The sequence below is a fragment of the Sus scrofa genome, chromosome 14 (genome assembly GCF_000003025.6).
Source record: "Sus scrofa isolate TJ Tabasco breed Duroc chromosome 14, Sscrofa11.1, whole genome shotgun sequence".
Lineage (NCBI taxonomy): Eukaryota > Metazoa > Chordata > Mammalia > Artiodactyla > Suidae > Sus > Sus scrofa.
The window spans coordinates 140475730-140497015 of NC_010456.5; the positions used below are offsets into that span (position 1 = coordinate 140475730).

General features: G+C 57.9%; 1 protein-coding gene across 6 annotated transcripts in view; it reads left to right on the forward strand.

The window, feature by feature from the left end:
• JAKMIP3 (Janus kinase and microtubule interacting protein 3) overlaps positions 1-19588 on the forward strand; it is a 98172-nt gene extending 78584 nt beyond the window's left edge. For all 6 annotated transcript variants that reach the window (XM_013981817.2, XM_013981827.2, XM_013981814.2 and 3 more), the window contains 2 exons: positions 188-1069; positions 17033-19588. In XM_013981817.2, the coding sequence (XP_013837271.1) occupies positions 188-346 (159 nt within the window). In that variant the 3' untranslated portion in view covers positions 347-1069; positions 17033-19588. The remainder of the gene's footprint in view (positions 1-187; positions 1070-17032) is intronic.

Here is a 21286-nt window from a genome sequence, read left to right on the forward strand (position 1 = left end):
AAAGTCTGACCCCTGCTTCCTTCCCAACCAGACGGCAGTGGAGCAGGCTGTGACCTCGTCCTTCCTCTCGTCCACGTCCCCTGGCCCTCGAGCCCTCCCCTTGGAGGCAGGGCCAGGCTTTCCCTTCGGCCTCGTCCCTCCAGCCCAGGAGCCCCCTGACCTGCCTCCTGCGTCCCTTCTCTTCCAGCTCCCAGAGGAGCCAGAGCCCTTTCCTCCAGCTGGACCGGGGAGCAGTGGGCGCCCGGGCGGCCGCATGAGATGCTGCATCTCATCCTCGAAGCCCCGAGAGGACCTGGCCTCTGCGGACCCCCTCCCACCCAGGAGCAGGGAGAAAGGGGGTCTTTGAGCACCTCTGACGGGGGCTGTCCACTTCAGTGAGCTGGAGTTAGGACTCGCTCTCTGACCGGGGCTCCCTGAAGAGGCCTGGACTTGGCCGCAGGCCCTGGGCACCCTCCTGGGACACAGCCCCCCGCCCCAGACCCCTGCCAGGCAGCGAGAGAGCCGCTTCTGTGCTGGAGCCCCGCACCCCTGCCTCCTTCGTTCCTTTAACAACCGAAACGTGTCTCAAAGGAAGCTTCTCAGAAACACCTTGGGCGCCTGCAAAGTGACAACGAAGCTGCCACCACGGGGAAACTGGGGTGGCTCCCGGGGCCAAGGACGGATTCCCCGGGAGCCCCGGAGGCCTTCGCTCGCGGGTCCCGAGCGCCTGCTTGGCTGCCACGTCCTGCCGTCCTTCCTTGTTTGTGCTGCTGCGTCCCTCCTGGGAACAGAGCCCCAACTGCCACGGTGCCACCAGCCTCCCGCCCTGAGCCGCCGGAGGAGCAGGTGGGACCCACCAAAGGGAGGCCTACAGAGCATGGAGGTGGGACGAGAGGGACAAGCAGACTGGCAAAGGACCTGACTTCGTCAGAGACGCGGGGTCCTCGGGCTGCCGGTGAGCCCAGCGTGGCCGAAGCTGCCCAGTCCAGAGCCCTGGCCTCCGCACTCAAGGGGCAGCGCCCGGCCGGGGTGACAGTGCACCGCGGTTCCGCAGGTGTGAGAAGGGGCCCGGCGCCCAGGTGGCCAGCAGGTGAGGCACCGCCCGCATCCCGCAGCACCGGGTCTGCCCTCCCTCCCGCCGTTTGGGCCCCGTGGTGCTGACACAGCCCCTTCTGGTCTGCGGGATCCCGTCCAGGTCGGCCCGTGTGGTGGGGGTTCTCTTTGCCGGGACCCTGGCTGCTCCTGTGGCCGAGCCCCATGTGCGCCAATACGGGCGGGCAGGGCGGGCAGGGCGGGCTGGGCGGCTCACCTCCCGCCTGCCCTGGACAGTCTGCTCCCTGGGGGCTTCCAGTGTCCCTGCGGTGCTGACCCCATCGTGGTTGTCTCTGCCCCAACCCAGGACACCCCCAAGGCCAGCGCAGGTGCCAGGAGTGGGTCACAGGGCACAGCCCATGGGGAGGGCTTCTCAGAGGCGCCCGGCCACGTCTGCCAGCCTCGGTCCACCCCGCACCCCAGGGTCTGCCGGCCTCGGCCCCACCCCCGCCCCGCTGCCCCCAGAAATTCCAAGAGAGCTCCCTTGATCTTGACTCCTGGTGCCGCGGCCCCTGGGCTTGGAGGTCTCCCTGGGCCTCATTCCCAGGGATGGAGGATCTGGAAGGGGCCGGGCGCTCCATTGGTGAGTGTCCTTTCCAAGTGGAATTTCCTCGGCAAAGGACGTTGCTGTGGCGAGGCGCCAGTGGGGCGTGAACGGATCTGGCAGGTGTGATGTTCGGCCGAGTCTCCCCCACCTTCCTGGGCACGGAACTGCCTCAATCGGGGGTGGTGCAGAGGGCCCAGAAGGTGCACCCGCAGAGCCGGCCAGGGGAAGTCCCACCTGCTCCCTCGGAGGCTCGGGGTATGCTCCTTCACACGCTTCTCTGGGCGCCTGTCCCTGGAAGAGGCCCCTGTCCAGTCAGGGCTTGTGGGCAGCCTGGTGCGGCCCGGGCGCAGCAGCATCTGCCCCCTGCGACCCCCGGGGGTGCACAGGCCCAGCCTGGGGCTGGAAAGTTCACTTAGGGCTGTTCTGGGGCGAGCCGGGCCCCACTGGTCTCTGCCTGGTCCACCCCGGGGTGCCCCAGCCCGAACATGCTCCCCCCAGGCCAGTCCCTGGAGCTCAGGCGGCCCTCTGGGCTTGTGCCGAGGTCCTCGGGCTGTGCCACGTCCTGTGAGAAAGATGCCGAGCGCGGCACCACCGCGTATCTGAACATGCCTGGCAAGGATGCCCCACGGTTGTGGCCTGGCCTCAGAGCTCAGCCAGGGCGGGTGAAGGACAGTGAACACCGCCTGGCTATGTCAATACCTCTATTGAAATGCGTTGCCCGGAGCCCCCGGAAGGGCCCCATGGGTGTTGGGGTGACCTCTGCCCCAGGGCCTCGTCCCCACAGCCCTTCCCCCACCAGCCAGCCCCGGGGCTCCGGGGTCTGTTTTGTCTGGCCTGCCTGGGCCATGAGCAGGTCACACCTGTGGAGGGCACAGCTGGGAGCGTGACAGCCAGGCGGGAGGTGGGGGCGCGGGCCAGGCGCGGCCTCCCTGGGAGCCGGGTGGCCTGCAGGACCTGGACGTTGGTAGAGGCCCCTTGGACAGAGCTGTTTTGTGGGTCTGGAGACCCAGAGGCGACTTGAATCAGCTCCTGCTCCCAGGAACTCACCCTGAGCGGCAGGCGTCCCTTTTCAGGGACAGGACTGCGCTCTCCCGAGGGCGCGTGGCAGGCGGGGACGGGGGTGGGGGGCTCACACCTGGACACTGCAGGGCAGATGCTCTCGGGGCCCCACGGAGCACATTCCCCTCCCCCGGGGCAGGGAGAAAATTCCCCAGTGCCAGCCCGAGTAGGAGAACTCCGGACGCAGTTGGCGCCAGGCTGTCCTCATACCGGGGGCGGGGGGGAGCCGTGGCCCCAGACGTCCCGTGAGGGTGTCCCCGCAGCCACGCTTAACCCGCACAGGGCGGGCGGGGCGGGGGCGGCTGCGTTGCGAGGCGTACTTTGGATCCACTTGGTCTGGGGAGGTGGGGAGCCGAGAGCCTCCTCAGCTGCTTTGTGGGGACACGTACGGCAGCGCTGGGGGCTGGGGGCTGGGGGCCGGGGCACAGAGGGCAGCTCCTGGGAAAGGGGCCAGTGTTACCCTTCAGACTTCTCCCACCGTGTTCTGGTCTGTGGTCTCAGGGTGGGTTTAGGATGTCAGGCAAGAGCTGCTGTCTAAATCCAGGGTCTTTTGTGTCATCATCCCCTCCCAGCCCAAGACCACCAACCCCATCAGCTTGGAGAACAAGGCCCCTCACCCAGGCAGCAGGCTCGGGGCAGAGGGCCTTTCCCTGCGCTGAGACGTCCTTGGGGCGGCTGGTTCCACGCACCACATGCAACACGAGAAGTTACCAGCTCCCAAGCAAGCATCTCCCTCTCCCATCAGCCTTTTCTTTCTTTATTTCTTCTCCCTTCCTTTCTTTCTTTTCCTTTTTAGGGCCACACCCATGGCAGATGGAGGTTCCCAGGCTAGGGGTGGAATTGGAGCTACCACTGCCGGCCTACACCACAGCCACAGCAACGTGGGATCCGAGCCACGTCTGCGACCTACACCACAGCTCATGGCAACACTGGATCCTTAACCCAGCGAGCGAGGCCAGGGATGGAACCCACATCCTCATGGATACTAGTCGGATTCGTTACCACTGAGCCACGGCGGGAACTCCCCTCCCATCAGCTTTCTAAAATCCCTTTGTTTTAAAATAGATTCAGACCTAAAGGAAAGTTGCTACGATGGTATAAAGTTCGTGTGCACCCCTCCCCCAGCTTCCCCACGGTCCGATGGCCTCTCGTATCTCGTGTAATCACAGCACGCTTTGAAAGCTCGGCGAGTCCACCCACTCCGTGCAGACAGGCGTTTCCGTGCAGGACCCCAGGCTATGTTGAGTCCTTCTCCTGGTCCCTCTCAGTCGGTGACCCCCGTCCTAGCTTTTCCTCCTCACCCTTGACCGTGCGCCTGGACAGGAGCTGGTCCGTTGCTTTGTGGATTGTCCTTCAGTTTGATCCACCTGATGCGTGCGTGTGATTAGACGGAGCGACGCATTCGCGGCGCGTCTGCCCCCGGGCGATGCCGCCGACCGTGTGCGATCAGGGCGGCTCCATGTGCGCACACCTTGTCCCTGGGGCGTGAGCCCCGATCGAGGCTCCACCAACGTCTCCGTTGAAAAGGTGCCGTTGTAGGTATAGACATCTTGTGGTGCCGCTTCGCGACTGAGAGCCCAGATCCTCCCTCAGTGTCTGCAGGTGCGTGGAGCAGACTCAGTCCTGCCTCGGTGATCACCGCCTGGCCTTCTGGTTTTCTGTTCCCACGACCCTTCTGTGTTATTGCAATTTGTCTCTGGAGAAGACCTGTCTCCTTCTCTCATTTGTTTCTTTATCCAGTTATTTACATCAGTCTGGTCTCGTGGGAATTTCATTTATTCTGCGGGTTATAATCCGATACCGTCTCTAAGCGTTTTCTCGCTCAGATTGTCCCGCCGGAGCTGCTGAGCTTCCCGTCAGGCTGATGCCCGTCCTGTGAGCCCCTTCCGGCACCCGAGCCCTGTCTTCCTCCGGGGCCGAAGGTGCTCAGGCCCATCTTGCATTTACCCTGCTTCGCTCCTGAAAGCAACCACTTCTCCGAGGAGCTCTGGTTGCTGCCGTCGGAGAATGCGGTTGAGGAACAAACACCCCTGCGCGGGCCACGCTCGCTGCTGCTGGGGGACCGTGTTTCTGGGTCTCGAAATCACCCACGCTTACCCGCGCCTCTTTGTTTATCTATGCTTCTGTCTCTCACCTCTCCAGCCACGCAGCTATCATCTGCCTTCTGTCATTCATCTATCATCTGTGATCTAGCCATCACGTCTTTTATTTATGTATGTATTTATTTATGTATTTAGTCTTTTTGCCTTTTCTAGGGCCGCTCCCGTGGCATATGGAGGTTCCCAGGCTACGGGTCTAATCTACTGGCCTACACCACAGCTCACGGCAACGCCGGATCCTTAACCCACGGAGCAAGGCCAGGGATCAAACCTGCCACCTCATGGTTCCTAGTCAGATTCGTTAACCCCTGAGCCACGACGGGAGCTCCAATAGCCGTCTCATATCTATCATCTATCACTTCTCTGCCGTCTGCCACCTATCGTTGACCCATCCGTCTGTCTGTCCATCCATCAACGGTGTCTCTGATAAGGCCATGACTTCGTCGCGATGCCTCGAGCTCCAGGCCAACCCGCCAAGACCCGTCCCACCCTCCGCGTTTCCCTTCCTGTGACTCCGTGCTCTGGAGACGCGGCTCTGAGCGGATAAACTGTATTACTGATTTGCTCAGCCCACTCTCCACAGAAGGAAGGTCCAGAAGGGCTCTCACCCCCACGCCCTGCCAGCAGCAGGTGTACCAGCTGGAGGCATCGCGTGGGGTTCCTTTCATCTTTAGCGTTTACTGTTTTCCAGACAAAGTATTGCTTTCCAGAATGACGTTGGTTGGTTCTTTTCCTCTAGGACATGCTCCATTTGTGGTCATTCGGGTTGGTTTGTCACAGTTGGATTCCATTTGGGCTTCCCCCGCAGAGTGATTTTTTTTTTTAATTACACATTTTTTTAAAAATTACGCCCCCAAGACTGAAGTGCCATTGCCTCCAGACTCCCTCTGCTCCCCCAGCCCCACCCTGGGCAGCCCTGGTCTGTGCCGCCTTCTTTCAGTTTTGCCACTTACAGGTCTTCGAGGTGAAAGGTATGACGTGTGCCTTCAGTACGTAGCTTTGGGCTCTGGCCTGTTCACTTAGCAAGATGCATGGAGAACCCTGTGTGTTTCTGTATTTTTTTTTTTTTGTATATATTTTTTGTATTTTTTTTTTAATTTTTTTATTTTCCCACTGTACAGCAAGGGGGTCAGGTTATCCTTAGATGTATACATTGCAGTTACAGTTTTTTCCCCCACCCTTTCTTCTGTTGCAACATGAGTATCTAGACATAGTTCTCAATGCTACTCAGCAGGATCTCCTTGTAAATCTATTCTAGGTTGTGTCTGATAAGCCCAAGCTCCCGATCCCTCCCACTCCCTCCCCCTCCCATCAGGCAGCCACAAGTCTCTTCTCCAAGTCCATGATTTTCTTTTCTGAGGAGACGTTCATTTGTGCTGGATATTAGATTCCAGTTATAAGTGATATCATATGGTATTTGTCTTTGTCTTTCTGGCTCATTTCACTCAGCATGAGATTCTCTAGTTCCATCCATGTTGCTGCAAATGGCATTATGTCCTTCTTTTTTATGGCTGAGTAGTATTCCATTGTGTATATATACTACCTCTTCCGAATCCAATCATCTGTCGATGGACATTTGGGTTGTTTCCATGTCCTGGCTATTGTGAATAGTGCTGCAATGAACATGCGGGTGCACGTGTCTCTTTTAAGTAGAGTTTTGTCCGGATAGATGCCCAAGAGTGGGATTGCGGGGTCATATGGAAGTTCTATGTATAGATGTCTAAGGTATCTCCAAACTGTTCTCCATAGTGGCTATACCAGTTTACATTCCCACGACCAGTGCAGGAGGGTTCCCTTTTCTCCACAGCCCCTCCAGCACTTGTTCTTTGTGGATTTATTAATGATGGCCATTCTGACTGGGGTGAGGTGGTATCTCATGGTAGTTTTGATTTGCATTTCTCTTATAATCAGCGATGTTGAGCATTTTTTCATGTGTTTGTTGGCCATCTGTATATCTTCTTTGGAGAAATGTCTATTCAGGTCTTTTGCCCATTTTTCCATTGATTGATTGGTTTTTTTGCTGTTGAGTTGTATAACTTGCTTATATATTCTAGAGATTAAGCCCTTGTCTGTTGCATCATTTGAAACGATTTTCTCCCATTCTGAAAGTTGTCTTTTTGTTTTCTTTTGGGTTTCCTTTGCTGTGCAAAAGCTTTTCAGTTTGATGAGGTCCCATGGGTTTATTTTTGCTCTAATTTCTATTGCTTTGGGAGACTGACCTGAGAAAATATTCATGATGTTGATGTCAGAGAGTGTTTTGCCTATGTTTTCTTCTAGGAGTTTGATGGTGTCCTGTCGTATATTTAAGTCTTTCAGCCATTTGGAGTTTATTTTTGTGCATGGTGTGAGGGTGTGTTCTAGTTTCATTGCTTTGCATGCAGCTGTCCAGGTTTCCCAGCAATGCTTGCTGAATAGACTTTCCTTTTCCCATTTTATGTTCTTGCCTCCCTTGTCAAAGATTAATTGACCATAGGTGTCAGGGTTTATTTCCGGATTCTCTATTCTGTTCCATTGGTCTGTCTGTCTGTTTTGATACCAGTACCACACTGTTTTGATGACTGTGGCTTTGTAGTATTTCTTGAAGTCTGGGAGAGTTATGCCTCCTGCTTGGTTTTTGTTTCTCAGGATTGCTTTGGCGATTCTGGGTCTTTTGTGGTTCCATATAAATGTTTGGATTGTTTGTTCTAGTTCTGTGAAAAATGTCATGGGTAATTTGATAGGGATTGCATTGAATCTGTAGATTGCTTTGGGTAGGATGGCCATTTTCACAATATTGATTTTTCCAATCCAGGAACATGGAATATCTTTCCATTTCTTTACATCGTCTTTGATTTCTTTGATTAAAGTTTTATAGTTCTCGGCATATAGGTCCTTTACCTCCTTGGTCAGGTGTCTTCCGAGGTATTTGATTTTGTGAGGTGCAATTTTAAAAGGTATCATATTTTTGTATTCCTTTTCTAATGTTTCATTGCTGGTATACAGAAATGCAACTGACTTCTGAATGTTAATCTTATATCCTGCCACTTTGCTGAATTTATTAATCAGTTCAAGGAGTTTTGGGGTTGAGTCCTTAGGGTTTTCTAGGTATAGTATCATATCATCTGCATACAGTGACAGTTTGATCTCTTCTCCTCCTATATGGATGCCTTTTATTTCTTTTGTTTGTCTAATTGCTGTGGCTAACCCGTGTGTTTCTGGAGTGTGTCCTTCCTGTTTACGCCAGGTCATTGCTGCTGCGAGGAGGCGCCACATTCACTGACTCTTATCTGTTGGCTTCCCAGGTGAGTCAACGAGGACTCACAGGGCTGTGGACATTCGTGCGCAGGGTTTGTGTACGGACAGATGATGCGCATCTATGTGGACCACACATCTAGACGGACGATGCAAAGCCATGTGATGGAGAGATCACAGATTGTAGATAAACGATAGCGGTAGAGGCGTGGATGGAGAGATGATAGACAGAAGCAGGCGTCCGTTCCCAGGTAATTACCTGGGACCGCTGCGGGCTCGATTTTACGCAGAACTGCTGGGCAAGGTGGCCGCCCTACGTCTGGCGTCCCCACCAGCCAAGTGTGTGCGCGCCTGTCGCTCCGTGTCTTCGCCAACACTTGATGTGTCAGTTGTGTGTTTGGGGGGGGGTCCATCCTAAGGAGGACCCAGCGGTGCATTATTTTGGTCTCAATGTGCCTTTTCTCTAATGACCCGTGACATTGGGCATCGTTTTACGTGCTGCTTCTCCGTCCGTATATCTTCTTTGGTGAAGTGCCTGTTCAAATCATTTGCCCATTTTTTAAATTAGATTTTTTTTTTTGCTTTTTTTATTATAGAGTTTTAAGATGCCTTGGTCAGATATGTGACAAAAAAGAATTTTCTCCAGGTCTTTATCTTGTCTTTTGTTCTCTTAAGAGTATCTTTTGAAAATGTCTAATTTGGAGTTCCCGTCGTGGCGCAGTGGTTAATGAATCCGACTAGGAACCATGAGGTTGCGGGTTCGGTCCCTGCCCTTGCTCAGTGGGTTAACGATCCGGCGTTGCCGTGAGCTGTGGTGTAGGTTGCAGACTCGGCTCGGATCTCGCGTTGCTGTGGCTCTGGCGTAGGCCGGTGGCTACAGCTCTGATTGGACCCCTAGCCTGGGAACCTCCATATGCCGCAGGAGCGGCCCAAAGAAATAGCAACAACAACAACAACAACAAAAGACAAAAAAAAAAAAAAAAAAAAAGAAGAAAATGTCTAATTTATCTACCTGTAAAAACGGGGTTGTGTGGGGCTGGACCTAAGAAACTTTGTCTGGTTCAAAGTTCTCCCTTGTGTGCTCCTGGAACCGTGTGGCTCCGCGTCTTACATGTACACGCATGGTCTGCTTTGTGTTCACGTTTGCAGTTGGTGCAGGGTTTCTGTCCAAGCACATTTTCTTTTTTGTTTGTTTTTGTCTTTTTTCAGGGCCGCACCCGCGGCATATGGAGGCTCCCAGGCTAGGGGTCTAATTGGAGCTACAGCCGCCGGCCTACACCACAGTCACAGCAACGCCAGATCCTTAACCCTCTGAGCGAGGCCAGGGATGGAACCCGCAACCTCATGGTTCCTAGTTAACCACTGAGCCACAAATGGGAACTCCGAAGCACATTTTCTGGGTGGTTGTGTGGTCCTGTCTCCCCCACCCTCACGGGCAAGGACTCTTGCTCGTTTTGATTCAAATGCCTCCTGCTTGGCTGGACCAAGTCCCTGGTCTGTGGTCAGCCCCGTCCTCCGAGCATCCTCCCCGCCTCTGAGTCACCGCAGGCTGGGTGGCGGGGGGGACAGGGCGGCTGTTTGCCCGCGTCCTCCATGTTCGGCCTGCCTGGTCCCCACTGGATCCTGGGGGCAAGCCTGGTCTCCAGGGACCTCGCCTGCCAGCTCAGGGTCTGGAAGCCAGAGTTGTGCGAGATTAACTGTCAGCAGATCCAGATTTACGGCCCTGGGCCGAGCGGCTCTGAATGCCGATGAGGCCCACGGCCCCGAGCCCGGCAGGGAGGCTGCGCAGAGAACGGCGATGGGCGTTTCCAGGCCTCAGGGCCGCGCTGCTCTCGCTCGGAGCACGTCCGCGGTTACCAGCATTGCGCCCGAACGGAAGAGGAGCCTTCGTTAAAAAGCCCCGGAATGTTCTCCATCCCAACTTGATGGCGTTTTCTTTCCTCGTGTGTCTGTTTTATGTTCAGGAGCAGGTGTGAGAGGGGAGCCGCTGATGCTGCTCACAGGAGTGTGAACGCGGGCTCTTCGGGTGGGGGCTGCGCTGGGGACGGGTCCCCCCCCGAGGCGCTGCCTGTCTGTCTGTCTCAGGAGTGGGGAGAGTGCGGACACCGGGCACGGAGAGGCCCGTCAGCCCCAAGGGGTATGAGGGGCGGCTCACACCTGCCTGTCTGATGGCAGGTGACAAGCCCGGGCGCGGAGCCGGGGTGGCTGCACCGCCTGCAGGGCTGCTGCCGGCGTGCGTGGAGACGCGCAGCCCTGCCGCCCCTCCGCGGCTCCTCGTCACGGCGTCGTGGTCATCCTTGCTTCTTGGTGTGGAGACTCGCACGGGTCCTGACGCTGGCTCCCTCGTGATCCTGGCCCGGGATCGGCCCGCTTGGTTGCTTTGTCTCTCGTGACGTCTGTGGGTACACGGCGACGTCCGCCCGGAGACCCGTCCCATCGCCTGCCCCTCCCCCGGGAGGTGGCTGCCTCCTGGACCCGGGGCAGCTGCCCAGGCAGAGCTTCACGGCAGACACTTGTGTCTCCAAAAGGTGTAATTGTCGCGGCAAAGTCCTTGTACGAGGCACTGTGCTGGCCGTGCCTCCGCACGCACTCCTGCACTGTCACGGGCGGACACTCACCCGTCCAGGGACCTGGGAGTCTCGTCCCGGCCTGGGGCTCCTTCGTGGGACCTCACCTCCCCCGAAGGCCCCGTGGGTTTTGCTTCATGAACGTTCTGTGCTGTGCTGGCGCAGGAGTTTCTTCGGGGGTCTGCCTGGGGGTCGTCTGAATCCAGAGGCTGCGCCTCAGGAGGTGCTGACCGACTTCCCGGTCATGGTGGCTTTGGAGCGATTATTTTTGCTCTTTGTTCAGAATTCTCCATTGCTCTTGGGGCAGAAGTTTCCTCTAACGCTCCTGGGAGATTTGCACAGACAGAAACGGGCTAACAGGCTGGCAGCGGACGGTTTGGTTTCCCCTCCCCCGACGCGCCTTTGTCACGTCTGCTCTGTCCGGCCAGCAGCTCGTGGCCCGCGGCCAGCTGTCTAGCGCTCTGAAATGGCACCATCTCGGTGAAAGCAATAATGGATCTTTCCAGCCGCCTGACGGAGAGCCCATTAACAGAGATGCCATCATGAGAGAAGCTAGTGCCAGAAAAGAGAGCTGGATGCCCTCGGGCCGTGAGGGCAGCTCCTGGGAGCCAGAAGGAAACAAAACCAGAATCAGTGAGAGAAGACAGACATGCGTGCACGGGTGTGTGTGTGTGTGTGTGCGTGCGTGCGTGCACGGGTCTGTGGGTGTGGTTGTGTGGGGGGAGTCTGAGCTTTTGGGTGTGTGTTTGGATGTGTGCCTGTAGGTGTGTGCATGTGCTTGTGTGTGTGGGGGGGACTGGGCATGTGGTTGGTGTGTGTTGGGGGGCTGCGCATGTGTGCTTGGTGTGGAGGGGTCTGTGCGTGTGGCTGTGTGTGTTGGGGTCTGTGCGTGTGGTTGGTGTGTATTGGGGGGCTGCGCATGTGTGCTTGGTGTGGGGGGGGGTCTGTGCTTGTAGCTGTGGGGGGGTCTGTACGTGTGGTTGTGTGTGTTGTGTGGGGTCTGTGCGTGTGGTTGGTGTGTGTGGTCTGGTGACACCCGGCAGCCTCTAGGGAGCCGGGCGGGGGGCAAGGGTGTGGGGTCCTGGGGGCTCTGGGAGGCGGGCCTGGAGCTGGCGGCCTCTCTTGCCGGGAGAGTAGACGGCTTGCGCAGGGCCCACGGCGCGGGGTCCGTCTGCATCCACTATCTGTGGATGGAGGAGGGCGGGCTGGGGGGGCCTTGGGAGCCCAGTGAGGCTGCTGTGGGGCCTCCCTCCTGCTGGCCTTTCCGCTTGGGTCCAGAGAGGGCCTTTCTCTCTGTCAGGAGGCTGGCGTCTGGCCAGCACGAGGGGCAGAATCTCGCTGTTGAAAAGAGGCGCAAAGAGCCAAAGCCAAGCCCGTTTGCAGGGAGCTGCCTGCTGAGAAACGCACATTTTTAACTTGGGCTCAACACACAGACAGAGGTGCCTCAGCTCAGCCCCCGGAGCTTTCGTGCCCCATGCCCACCTGCTGCTGAGCTGGGCAGGGAGGGACACTGGCTCTCGGGGAAGCTGGTGCTGGCTGCGGGCACAGCGACCTTAGTGCCGGACGGGGACGGGGCTTCAGACACACACCTGGGTCTGCTCTGCCACCGAGCTGGGCTCCGGCCAAGGACAGACTGTGAGCCTGTGCCCAGGCCCCCTCGGTGCCCCGCAAGGTGGGAGTGCCCGGAGGTGTCAGGCCGGCAGGTCCCAGCGGCGAGGTCCCAGGCGCCGGGGAGGAGGCAGGCAGCATGCAGGGGCGCATCGCAGTCCTGGAGCCACCCCCACGGCTGAGGGCGGAACCCGGCCAATAGACTGTCAAGCTCACAGTCATTCTAGAAGATGACGCGAGGGGAAGAGGCATTTGGAGGCTCGGGGACACAGCTCCTGGGGCCTTCGAACCGGAGAGACCCTGTGTCGCCCGCAAGACTTATTAAAGCAGGCCCAGGGCCCACCCCCACTCCCCGAGTGCCTCGTTCCGCAGGGCAGGGTGGCCCAGGGCCTGCGTCTCTGACAAGCCCAGAAGATGCTGAGGCCGGGGTCCTGGGATCCGACGTTGAGACCCACCGGGTGTCCAGTGGGAGGGCCCCAGACGGGGTGGAGGAGACCACGTCGCCTGCGGGCTTCAAGGCGTTTCTTCCCTCGGCTTTTCTAAGCGGCCCTCTGCTGTGCTCTTCCACGGGGTCTCTGGTCTGTCAGGTCACGCGTGTGAGGCACGGGAGGGGCCCCTGAGGAACCCTGGCAGCAGCGAGGTGGGAGGAGAGCGCTGCAGTCCGAGGGGCTGGGTTCAGGTCCTCTCTCGGCCAGGTGGCCACGACAGGTGCCCTGACCTATGTCCCCGCGACCTCCTTGAGGTGTGGGGGGGTTATCACTGGTCCTCGTCGGGCTTCTCCAGAGAAGCAGAACCAGTAGGCTGGTGTGTGTGCGTCTGGCCGTATCTCTCTCCATCTGTCCGTCCACACAGAGAAGGAAGTGTTCCCAGGGAGGCCGACACGTCCCCAGGTCTGTGGTCGGCAAGCCGGAGACCCAGCAGAGCCCACGTTTCCTCCAAGTCTGAGCGCGGGAAAGGACCCACGTCCAGCACGGTGGCCACACGGGAGGTCCCTCCTTCCCGCCCTTTCGTTTATCCAGGCCTTCAACTGATTGCACGAGGCCCACCTGCCCGGGGAGGGCCCGCTGCTTCGCTGACCTATCGATTCGAGCACGAATCTTATCCAGACACCATCCCGGGCCAACAGAATGACATTTGGCAAATGTCCGTGCAAACCTGGCCCAGCTAGGGTGACTCAGAATGAGCCATCACAGCATCCGAGGGCCGAGTCCACGTCCCCACGTGGGACCAGCTCCATAAATGTGGCCGCTGCTTTGTTATGTGTTTCCAGGTGGCAGCAGAACCAAAACCAGGAGGAGGCCTGAGCAGGGCTCAGTGGAGTGTGGGCTGGAGTGGCCCGTCCCAGCGGCCGTGGGAGCTGCAGCGGAGCTGGGAGGAAGCTGCTCGTGGGTGGCTGGCGGCCCCAGTGTCACCATCTGTGGGGTTGCAGGAAAGGCCCAGTGGAGAGCTGGCGGAGCGGTGGGGAGCTGAGCCGGGTCTGGGCGAGACTGTCTATTTCTTGCTATTTTCCCCCCAGTCAGCGCTTTGGGGAAAGGAGACCTTGGCCCAGACAGGCTCATTGCCATCTGTGTCTGCTCATCTGAAAAGCTTTGGCTACAGTTTCCCAGAATAGTAGCACTTATGTGGGAAGGGTCTGGTTTTAGCTGATTCTCCATTGTTCCATAAGCCGATCACACGTGTGTTTGTGTGGGTTCCTTTCGAGGTCCTGGGGCCAGAGCAGGGGTGGTGTTTGGGGCCAGGGAGCAGGGATCTGGGCCGCAGGGCTGCACCCCTGCTCTTGCCCGCCCGTTCCTCTGCCCGGCCCAGCCCGTGTGCAGACCCAGCTCTCCTTGTCTTGTGTGTATTTCTGGAAACCCCACGAGGCCCCGTGGGCTCTCCGTGGCGCCCACCCCACAGCTGGTTTGGACCCAGGAAGGTGCCGCTTGTCCTGGCCACCAGTTTCGTGTCCCCAACACTTGGGTTCCCAGCAGGAGCCCCCGGCACAAACACAGACGGCAGGGCCGGCTCCTCGGGCTCTGTTTTGACACAGATCGGAATATGCTGCTTCTTGGAGTTCCCGTCGTGGCGCTGCGGAAACGAACCTGACTAGGAACCATGAGGTTGCAGGTTTGATCCCTGGCCTGGCTCAGTGGGTTAAGGATTCAGCATTGCCATGAGCTATGGTGTAGCTCGCAGACATGGCTCGGATCCTGCGTTGCCGTGGCTGAGGTGTAGGCCGGCAGCTACAGCTCCGATTAGATCCCTAGCCTGGGAACCTCCATATGCCACGGGTGTGGCCCTAAAAGGACCAAAAGACAAAAAAAAAAAAAAAAAAAAAAAACGCTGCTTCTCATCCACATGCACAGATGCATTTGCACGTGTTACTGAGGTTCTGCTTCTGCAGCTTTGCATCAGGGTCAAGCTCTGCGGGCCTGCTGGGCTGGGTGCCAGCGTGAAAATGCCCCTGCTGCCCACTTCGTGGCTGTGGTTATCAGTGGCTTTCTGTCCGCTACCCATTCTCACCCAGCCTCGGTGCAGCCAGTGCGCAAATTCTATCACGACCCCTCCCTCCTGAAGGAAGGGCGAGGCTGCGGTTCTTGCCACCCCCTCTGTCAAGACATCACCCCGTCACAGGGCCGTCGGCACCAGACGCTGCCCACCGGGCTGTGAGCGGGCCAGGCCTCCGGCCAGCACCACCCTGTGCTGGGAGTCCCCGCCATGTCCCGTGTCCCTCCTCCCATGTACCGCTCATTGGCAGCCCGCCCCGTCCCTCAGACGTGGGCTCCATGAAGCGTCGCACCCAGGGGCCGGCCGGCTCCCTCGCTGTGAGCCCTCAGGGTGTTCGCCGCCGCACACTCAGGTGGAGTCTGGCCCCTAACACACTGTCAGTTAAATGCTCGCCATGTGAAGGACCCAGCAAGTGGAACGTGTGCTCACAGAGTCTGGTCTGCAGCCTCCCGGCCTCTCCCGGCTCCTAGAAAAGGCAGGAGCAGAGCCCTTCCAGGTGCCCAAGGCCACCCGCGGGCTCGGTGGCCCCGTAAGGTTCTCAGGACTCAGCACATAGTGGTGACGCGGCTATTGCAGTGATGCCAACACGCTTCACAGCCGGCCCCTAAGGGCAGTCGACACGGGTGTGGTCTGGGGGGATCCAGGAGCGGGCCTCCTGCGCTTCCGCCGTCTTGGCGGGCCCCACAGAGCACCCTCCCCGGTTGCAGCTCTGCCAGGGACCGGGGGGGGCCGTCTGAGATTCGGGGATTTTGTCAGGGCTGCTCATTTGGGCACCTGCTGCCCGTTAAAATGCCAGCCCTCAGAAAGGAGCAGGCGTTTGCCATAAAGCGCACCGGCCCAGCCTCCTCGCTCAGGGAGAGCTTCCAAGCCAGCTTCCCTGATGCCCCTCAAGGGCCCACTTTGCCCGCAGGCCCTGTAGGGACAGCAGCTCAGCTCCTGCCCACGGAGGCCCTTGAACAACCCAGGTCAGAACCCCAGGGCCGGAAACCTAGCAGACACTTCAGAGGGCCCCACACTCCCCTCTCGCATGGCTTCCTCTTGAGTGAGATCTTGGGGACAGCCAGGGAGGTGGCCAGAAAAGGGAGGGGAAGGACACCACGTCCCCAGAGGAGGTGGCGCTGGGGGTCGGGAGGCACTTGGGAAATCTGGAAGCCTGGAGGCAGGACCGCACGTGTGCGCGCGTGTGTGTGCGCCTGTGCCTGTGTGTGTGTGTATGTGGGGAGCGTGGCAGTCCTAGACGAGGGCAGGACGTCTCTCCGCCTGGACACAGGGTCGGTGAACAGAGGACATTAGCAAGCAGGCAGGAGTGGCTCAGGAGAGGGGCTCCAGTGACCTCAGGGACTAAAGGCCATTGTCCCTTCAATCTGGGGGGTACTTTTTAGAATTCTGCACATGATTTTCAGTACGATTCTTGTTGCTCATTTGCATGTGCAGTGCTCATCCCCCAGGCAGCTGTTATCTGAGTTCAGGGAGGTGGTGACGTGGGCGGCCCAGCGAGCGGGTGGCCAGGACCCGGGGCTCTGGGCGGCCTCGCGGCGTGACCTTGGGGAATCCCTCTTCATCTCGGGGTTTCGGCTTCTCCGTCTGCAGAGTGAGAGGGTGCTTTCTAACAGGCTGGGAAAGCGTGGTTTGACTGGAACCTATTTAGAAATGGATCCGGCTGCAGGCATAAGGAGCCATGTGACTTTAAGGGTGCAGATTCAAGCATGATGCGTGCTGCGGGCCAGGGGTGCCTGAGGCTCAGCGCCCTTCTGCTGCGGCCCCTTTTCACTCCACTTGGCGGGATGCCCTTGTACTTAGCCGTGGGCTTAAAAGTTAAAAACCACAGACTGGGGAGTTTCCAATGTCTGTGGCCGTGGGGGTTCCACCCCTGGATCCCCCCCTCCCAGCACCTATGCGGCCGCTCCAGGTGCTGGTCCAGGACCCACCACCCTCTGTGTTAGAAGCAACCTGGGAAGCTCCCTCTTAACCTCCTCCAAATATTAAAGATGTAAAGAAAGGGCGAAAAGGGAGGACTCGTACCGGACAGAGGCCCATTTCCTCAGGGACGAGGAGGATTGAAAGTTGGGCAGAGGGGCACCCTCCCCCTGTGGGAGGCATGGGCAGGGCTCTGAAGCCCCCTCTGCACCTGACCTCGTGGGCGCACAGACCCGTCCTGTGGCCTCGAGATTCCCGGGAAGAGCCGTTTGCATCTCCAGGGCTGGGGCTCGAACCGCCGTCACCTGGCTGTCCCCCTGCAGAGCCTGCACTGGGTCAGCACCCCCGCCTGTGGTCTTTCTCCAGACCTTCCCCCTGGGAGCGCCTGCCCGTGTGGCTCGGAGGCCTCGCACTAACACGAAGCGTCCGTCTTCGCTCTTTTTCAGAGGAGAAGCGGCGCCGCTGGAGCCGGTATGGAGCGTGATGTCCGGTCCCGCGGAGCGCTGGGTCCACAGCCCAGGAGAGCCTTCCGGCTTGGACACTCCCTGCCTCTCGGGTTGGAGGAGGTTCTTCTGCTGGCCTTGCACCCTTGGGGATCTGAGGTTGCCCCCTCCGTGCTGAATTTGCAAGGGATGCTCGAGTCTGTGTGTGTCCACGCGTGAGTCTGTGTGCGTGTGTGCACACGCGTGTGCTCAATCAGAAGATGACACCCAGGATTTAGCTCTTTCGAGGCGCTTAGAAGTTGGCCCGCTGGGTAATGAGATGTGCAGCCACTTGGGGACATGACAAACCTTGTAGGAAAGGAAGGTAAATGGCTTTGCCCGGCGGCTGAGGGACGTCCGCCTGCGGTGTCTGGCAGTGTTAGGCTCATGCTGTATTTGTGTCGGGAGGAAGGTTCGACTCCCGTGCAGATGACGGCGGCGGCCGGGCCAGGCTTGATTCCCGAGGATGGTCAGGAGGAAGCTTATAGGATGGGACAGATCCGCTTTGTCGTGGGTGCAGGTTTTCCGCTGGGCAGCCGGCCGTTCATCAGCTCTCACCCAAGAAGGACGTCCTTTCTGTTGTCAATAAAGCCACAGTTACTAATTCACTTGGACAAGATAGGGGGCCGGTTCGCCGCTCGTCCAGCTGAGTCCGATGTCAGGGTTTGTATCTCGAGTGCGAAATCCTGTTTAGTCCTTCCTGCACACCTTCATCTTGTTCTAATGACTGCATTCTCTTGGCACATTTGTTATACTCAGAACCAAATGGCAAACGGAGGTCTTGCGTTACTAAAAGCCGCCAAGGAGCTAAACTCCTAGATGGAAGCCTGGTGGACCGTATGAGGCAGGCGTCCAGAAAATACTCCTTCGCTCCGGCACGCCCTGCGGGCCTGCCTGGTCCCTGCGTGCTGCCTCGCATCAGCAGCTATGCAGTTGGCCGTTTCAGATAAAAAAAAAAAAATACGCGCGTTTGAAACCGAAATTCACATCCCTCATGTTTATTTGGGTCATCCTGGTTTTACATGTTGTACGTATGTCTGCAGGCCTTCAGATGCCCGCCCCACACACCCCAGACACGCTTCATCACAGCTTTGTAATTAGAATGAGAAAGGTCGGCTCTACAGGAAAGAGAAGCATGTGAACATGTGCCATGCTCAGGAAGCTGGACTTGTCTATGTAAGAAGGATGTGCGCAGGAAAAAGAAAATGGGTCAAGGAATGGCTTAAGGAAAATGCCCCCTGTACTAGACCGCGTTTGGAACCGAGGCTTCCCCAAAGCACGCATTTAGTTGCAAAGCCAGTTCTTCTCCTTCGATGCTATCGTTTTTATTCATGTATCGTAGGTACCTTCTTTTCATCCGATTACAAAACCCAGCGTTTTAGGACTGGGCTTTTGCAAGAAAAGGGAGGGAGGAGGGGAGAAAGACAGAGAGAAGGAAAGAGCATCTGTCACTGATTCCTGCTGGTCCAGCGATCATCTGAGGAATTCAAGTGTTTTAAAATAACAAGTGTTTTCCAAATCCTAGAATGGACCTTTTATTCATGACCAGTGGGCTGGATTGAATTTCCTACAAGGATTTGGGCTTTTTTTTTTTTTTTTTTTTTTTTTTTCCTGCTGGCTCTTCAAACAGGGGAGGCGTGTGTGTGGAAGCATGTTCCCTAACGGAGGAGGGACCCGGAAAGGCGGACACACCGGGATGTCTGCTGTGTAACCGAGAGACGTATACAGCGTAACAGTTACCGCCATCGTCACTGTGTGCACAAGAGACCCACGACAACACAACTGTTTTCAATTGTCTAAACCACAAATCCATGTGAATCGCAGCTTCCTGGCTGACAACACGCGTGCCAGGTGCGCGTGCCTCGTCTCCGTGGTCTAGGACTCTAGTTGCTGAAGGACGGTGGCTCTTCCTTCATGTGCTCTGCCCGCGAGGAACCTGTCGCCTTCAGGACACCCCGAGTGCCTTACAGGGCGTGTGAGCACCAACGCTGGCCGTCAGGAGGGCGGGTGTGTCGGGACTGCGTTTGACACCCGTCTACACGGACCGTCACGGCGTCGCGGACCTTAAGGTGGATTGTGTGTTTTAACACAGTCGTGGATTTACGTTTAGGCTCAGGAAAATCAAGCTGTAAATATATGTATCAAATCATATATTTGTTTACCGTCTATTTTCTAAAAGCTTTATTGTCAATTTATGCAAAAATGAATTAGGACTTGTTTTCTCATGGCCACGTGCCAGGCCGTACCTGTGTTCCTGAAGCAACTCCTTAATAACCACTCTTGAAACATGCGATGCTCCGTTCAGTGCTAAACAGTATTCAGAGGCCCGAAAGAGGTTTGTATTGTGATCAACTTAAAATTTTACACATATTTTTGTATTGTGATTCCTATGATACATACCAGAGAATTTTTTACTCCTTTGTAAATTACAGTACCGTTTTTAATAAAAACTTGTTTTAAATCTTAGCATATCAGGGTTCTCCTCCTCACGAAATAGTAAAGTTTGGACTCACTGGCTGTGTCAGCCACGTCTGTGTTCTGTGTCCGTTGTCTGAAACGCAGTGCCTCTTTCTGCACCAGAAAGGGAGCCTAGGCCTCCTGCGCCTTGGGAGGGGAGCCGGGCTCCTCCAAAACAGCCTCATCCTAAATCATGGGAAGTTACCTGGAGGGCAGGCTCTGAAGTCAGAGTTGCAGCAGCACCTGGCTGAGGTCGGCCACCGGGAGGCCTGCTCCAGTAGCTGTTTATTAAAGGAGACCGGAAGAGAAAAGTCAGATAGTTGGGAAGTTAAAAGAATTTCTGAGAATGAACAGAATGCTGGGCAATGATCCCACATAGGTGAGCAAAGGCTGCTTGATCTCTTTGGGGAGTGGAAACCGGAGGGGGCGGGCGGGAAAGCTGCTGATTTAGCTCTGCGGCCAGCACTGGAGTGTCCTCGCACTGGCTCTTTGTTCCAACTTATGCTTTGAAATTCAGGCTTCGCAAAGGCTGGCATGTCTTTTCCTTAAAAACCGATCTTCAGGGCTGGGCAGAGTGACTCTGGGCGGGTCTGGAGTCTCCTGTCATCTCACTCCAAACCTTGAACTTGCTTTTGTAAGCGCAGTCAGGAGAAGTTCACACGAGTGCCCCGCCCCACCCAGAGGCGGTCTCCTTGCCTGGCGTGGGGTCACCCACAGGGTCTGGAAATGTGGCCGCAGTTCCAACAAACCGGTTTCTCGAGTGCCTGCTCCCGCCTGCCCTTCTGCGGATTGAGCCGAGGTCAGAATCCCCGTGACCTGGAGGGCCAGCGGCACCGCTTCGCTGGGACGAAGCGCGCTCCCTCGGCCCAGACCCCGCGCGCTCAGCACTGGCTGCGTGGACAGCGCAGCGCCAGCTCCCCTGGATGCCTGGCGGGGCAGGGGGCGGGCTAGGGGGATGGGGCGGGGGCAGCGCGAGGCCCAGGTCCGCCCCGTCCACGTCCAGGAGCCGCGCGCAGACCCCGCCCCAGGAGGCTCCAGGACCCACAGCCCCTCGCCCTCTCCGGCCATGGCAGCGCGGCGGCCGCGGGAGCCCGCGGAGGCTCTGCCCGCGTGCCTGGGGACGCGGGGCGCCGGCAGCCCCCAGGCCCGCCCCAAGCTCGGAGGGGTCTTCCGCTGCGTGGAGGACGCCTTTGAGAACAAGACGCTGCAGCTGGACGCCCTGGGAAGCAGCCGCCGGGGTCCGCACGCCGTGGAGCCCTGCTGCAGACCACACGGCGCCCTGGAGGGTCCCCGCGAGCCAGAGAGAGACAGCCCGGAGGCGGCGGCAAGTCTCCCAGAGAGACCCAGCTGTGCCGGGGCTTGCGGCCCTCAGCAGGTGAAGGGTCCAGTAGAGAGGCTGCGGCTGGAGGGGCCAGTGAGAGGGGGATGCCAGCCCTGGACTCCTCCAGGCGCTGCACACCTTCGTCCAGAGGCCACTGGGGCACGGTTCAGGGGCTCGTCCTCTTCCCCCACCCCCAGGTCCTCTAAGGCAGACATGCGGGCTGGTGGAGGGGCCTTCCTAATCCTGGCTGAGTCTGGGCCTGGACTTCCCTAATCCTGCGCCCCCTCCGCGGACCTCGTGGAGGTCCAGGCTCTCCTGCCCCAGTTCTGTGTCTCTGGTCTGTCCAGGGCTATGGTGGCTGTCTCTTTGTGTGTCTCCCCAAACTCCCTCCTGCCCTCCAGCTTGCAGGGCTGGCCCTAGGACAGCTTCACAATGAGGTG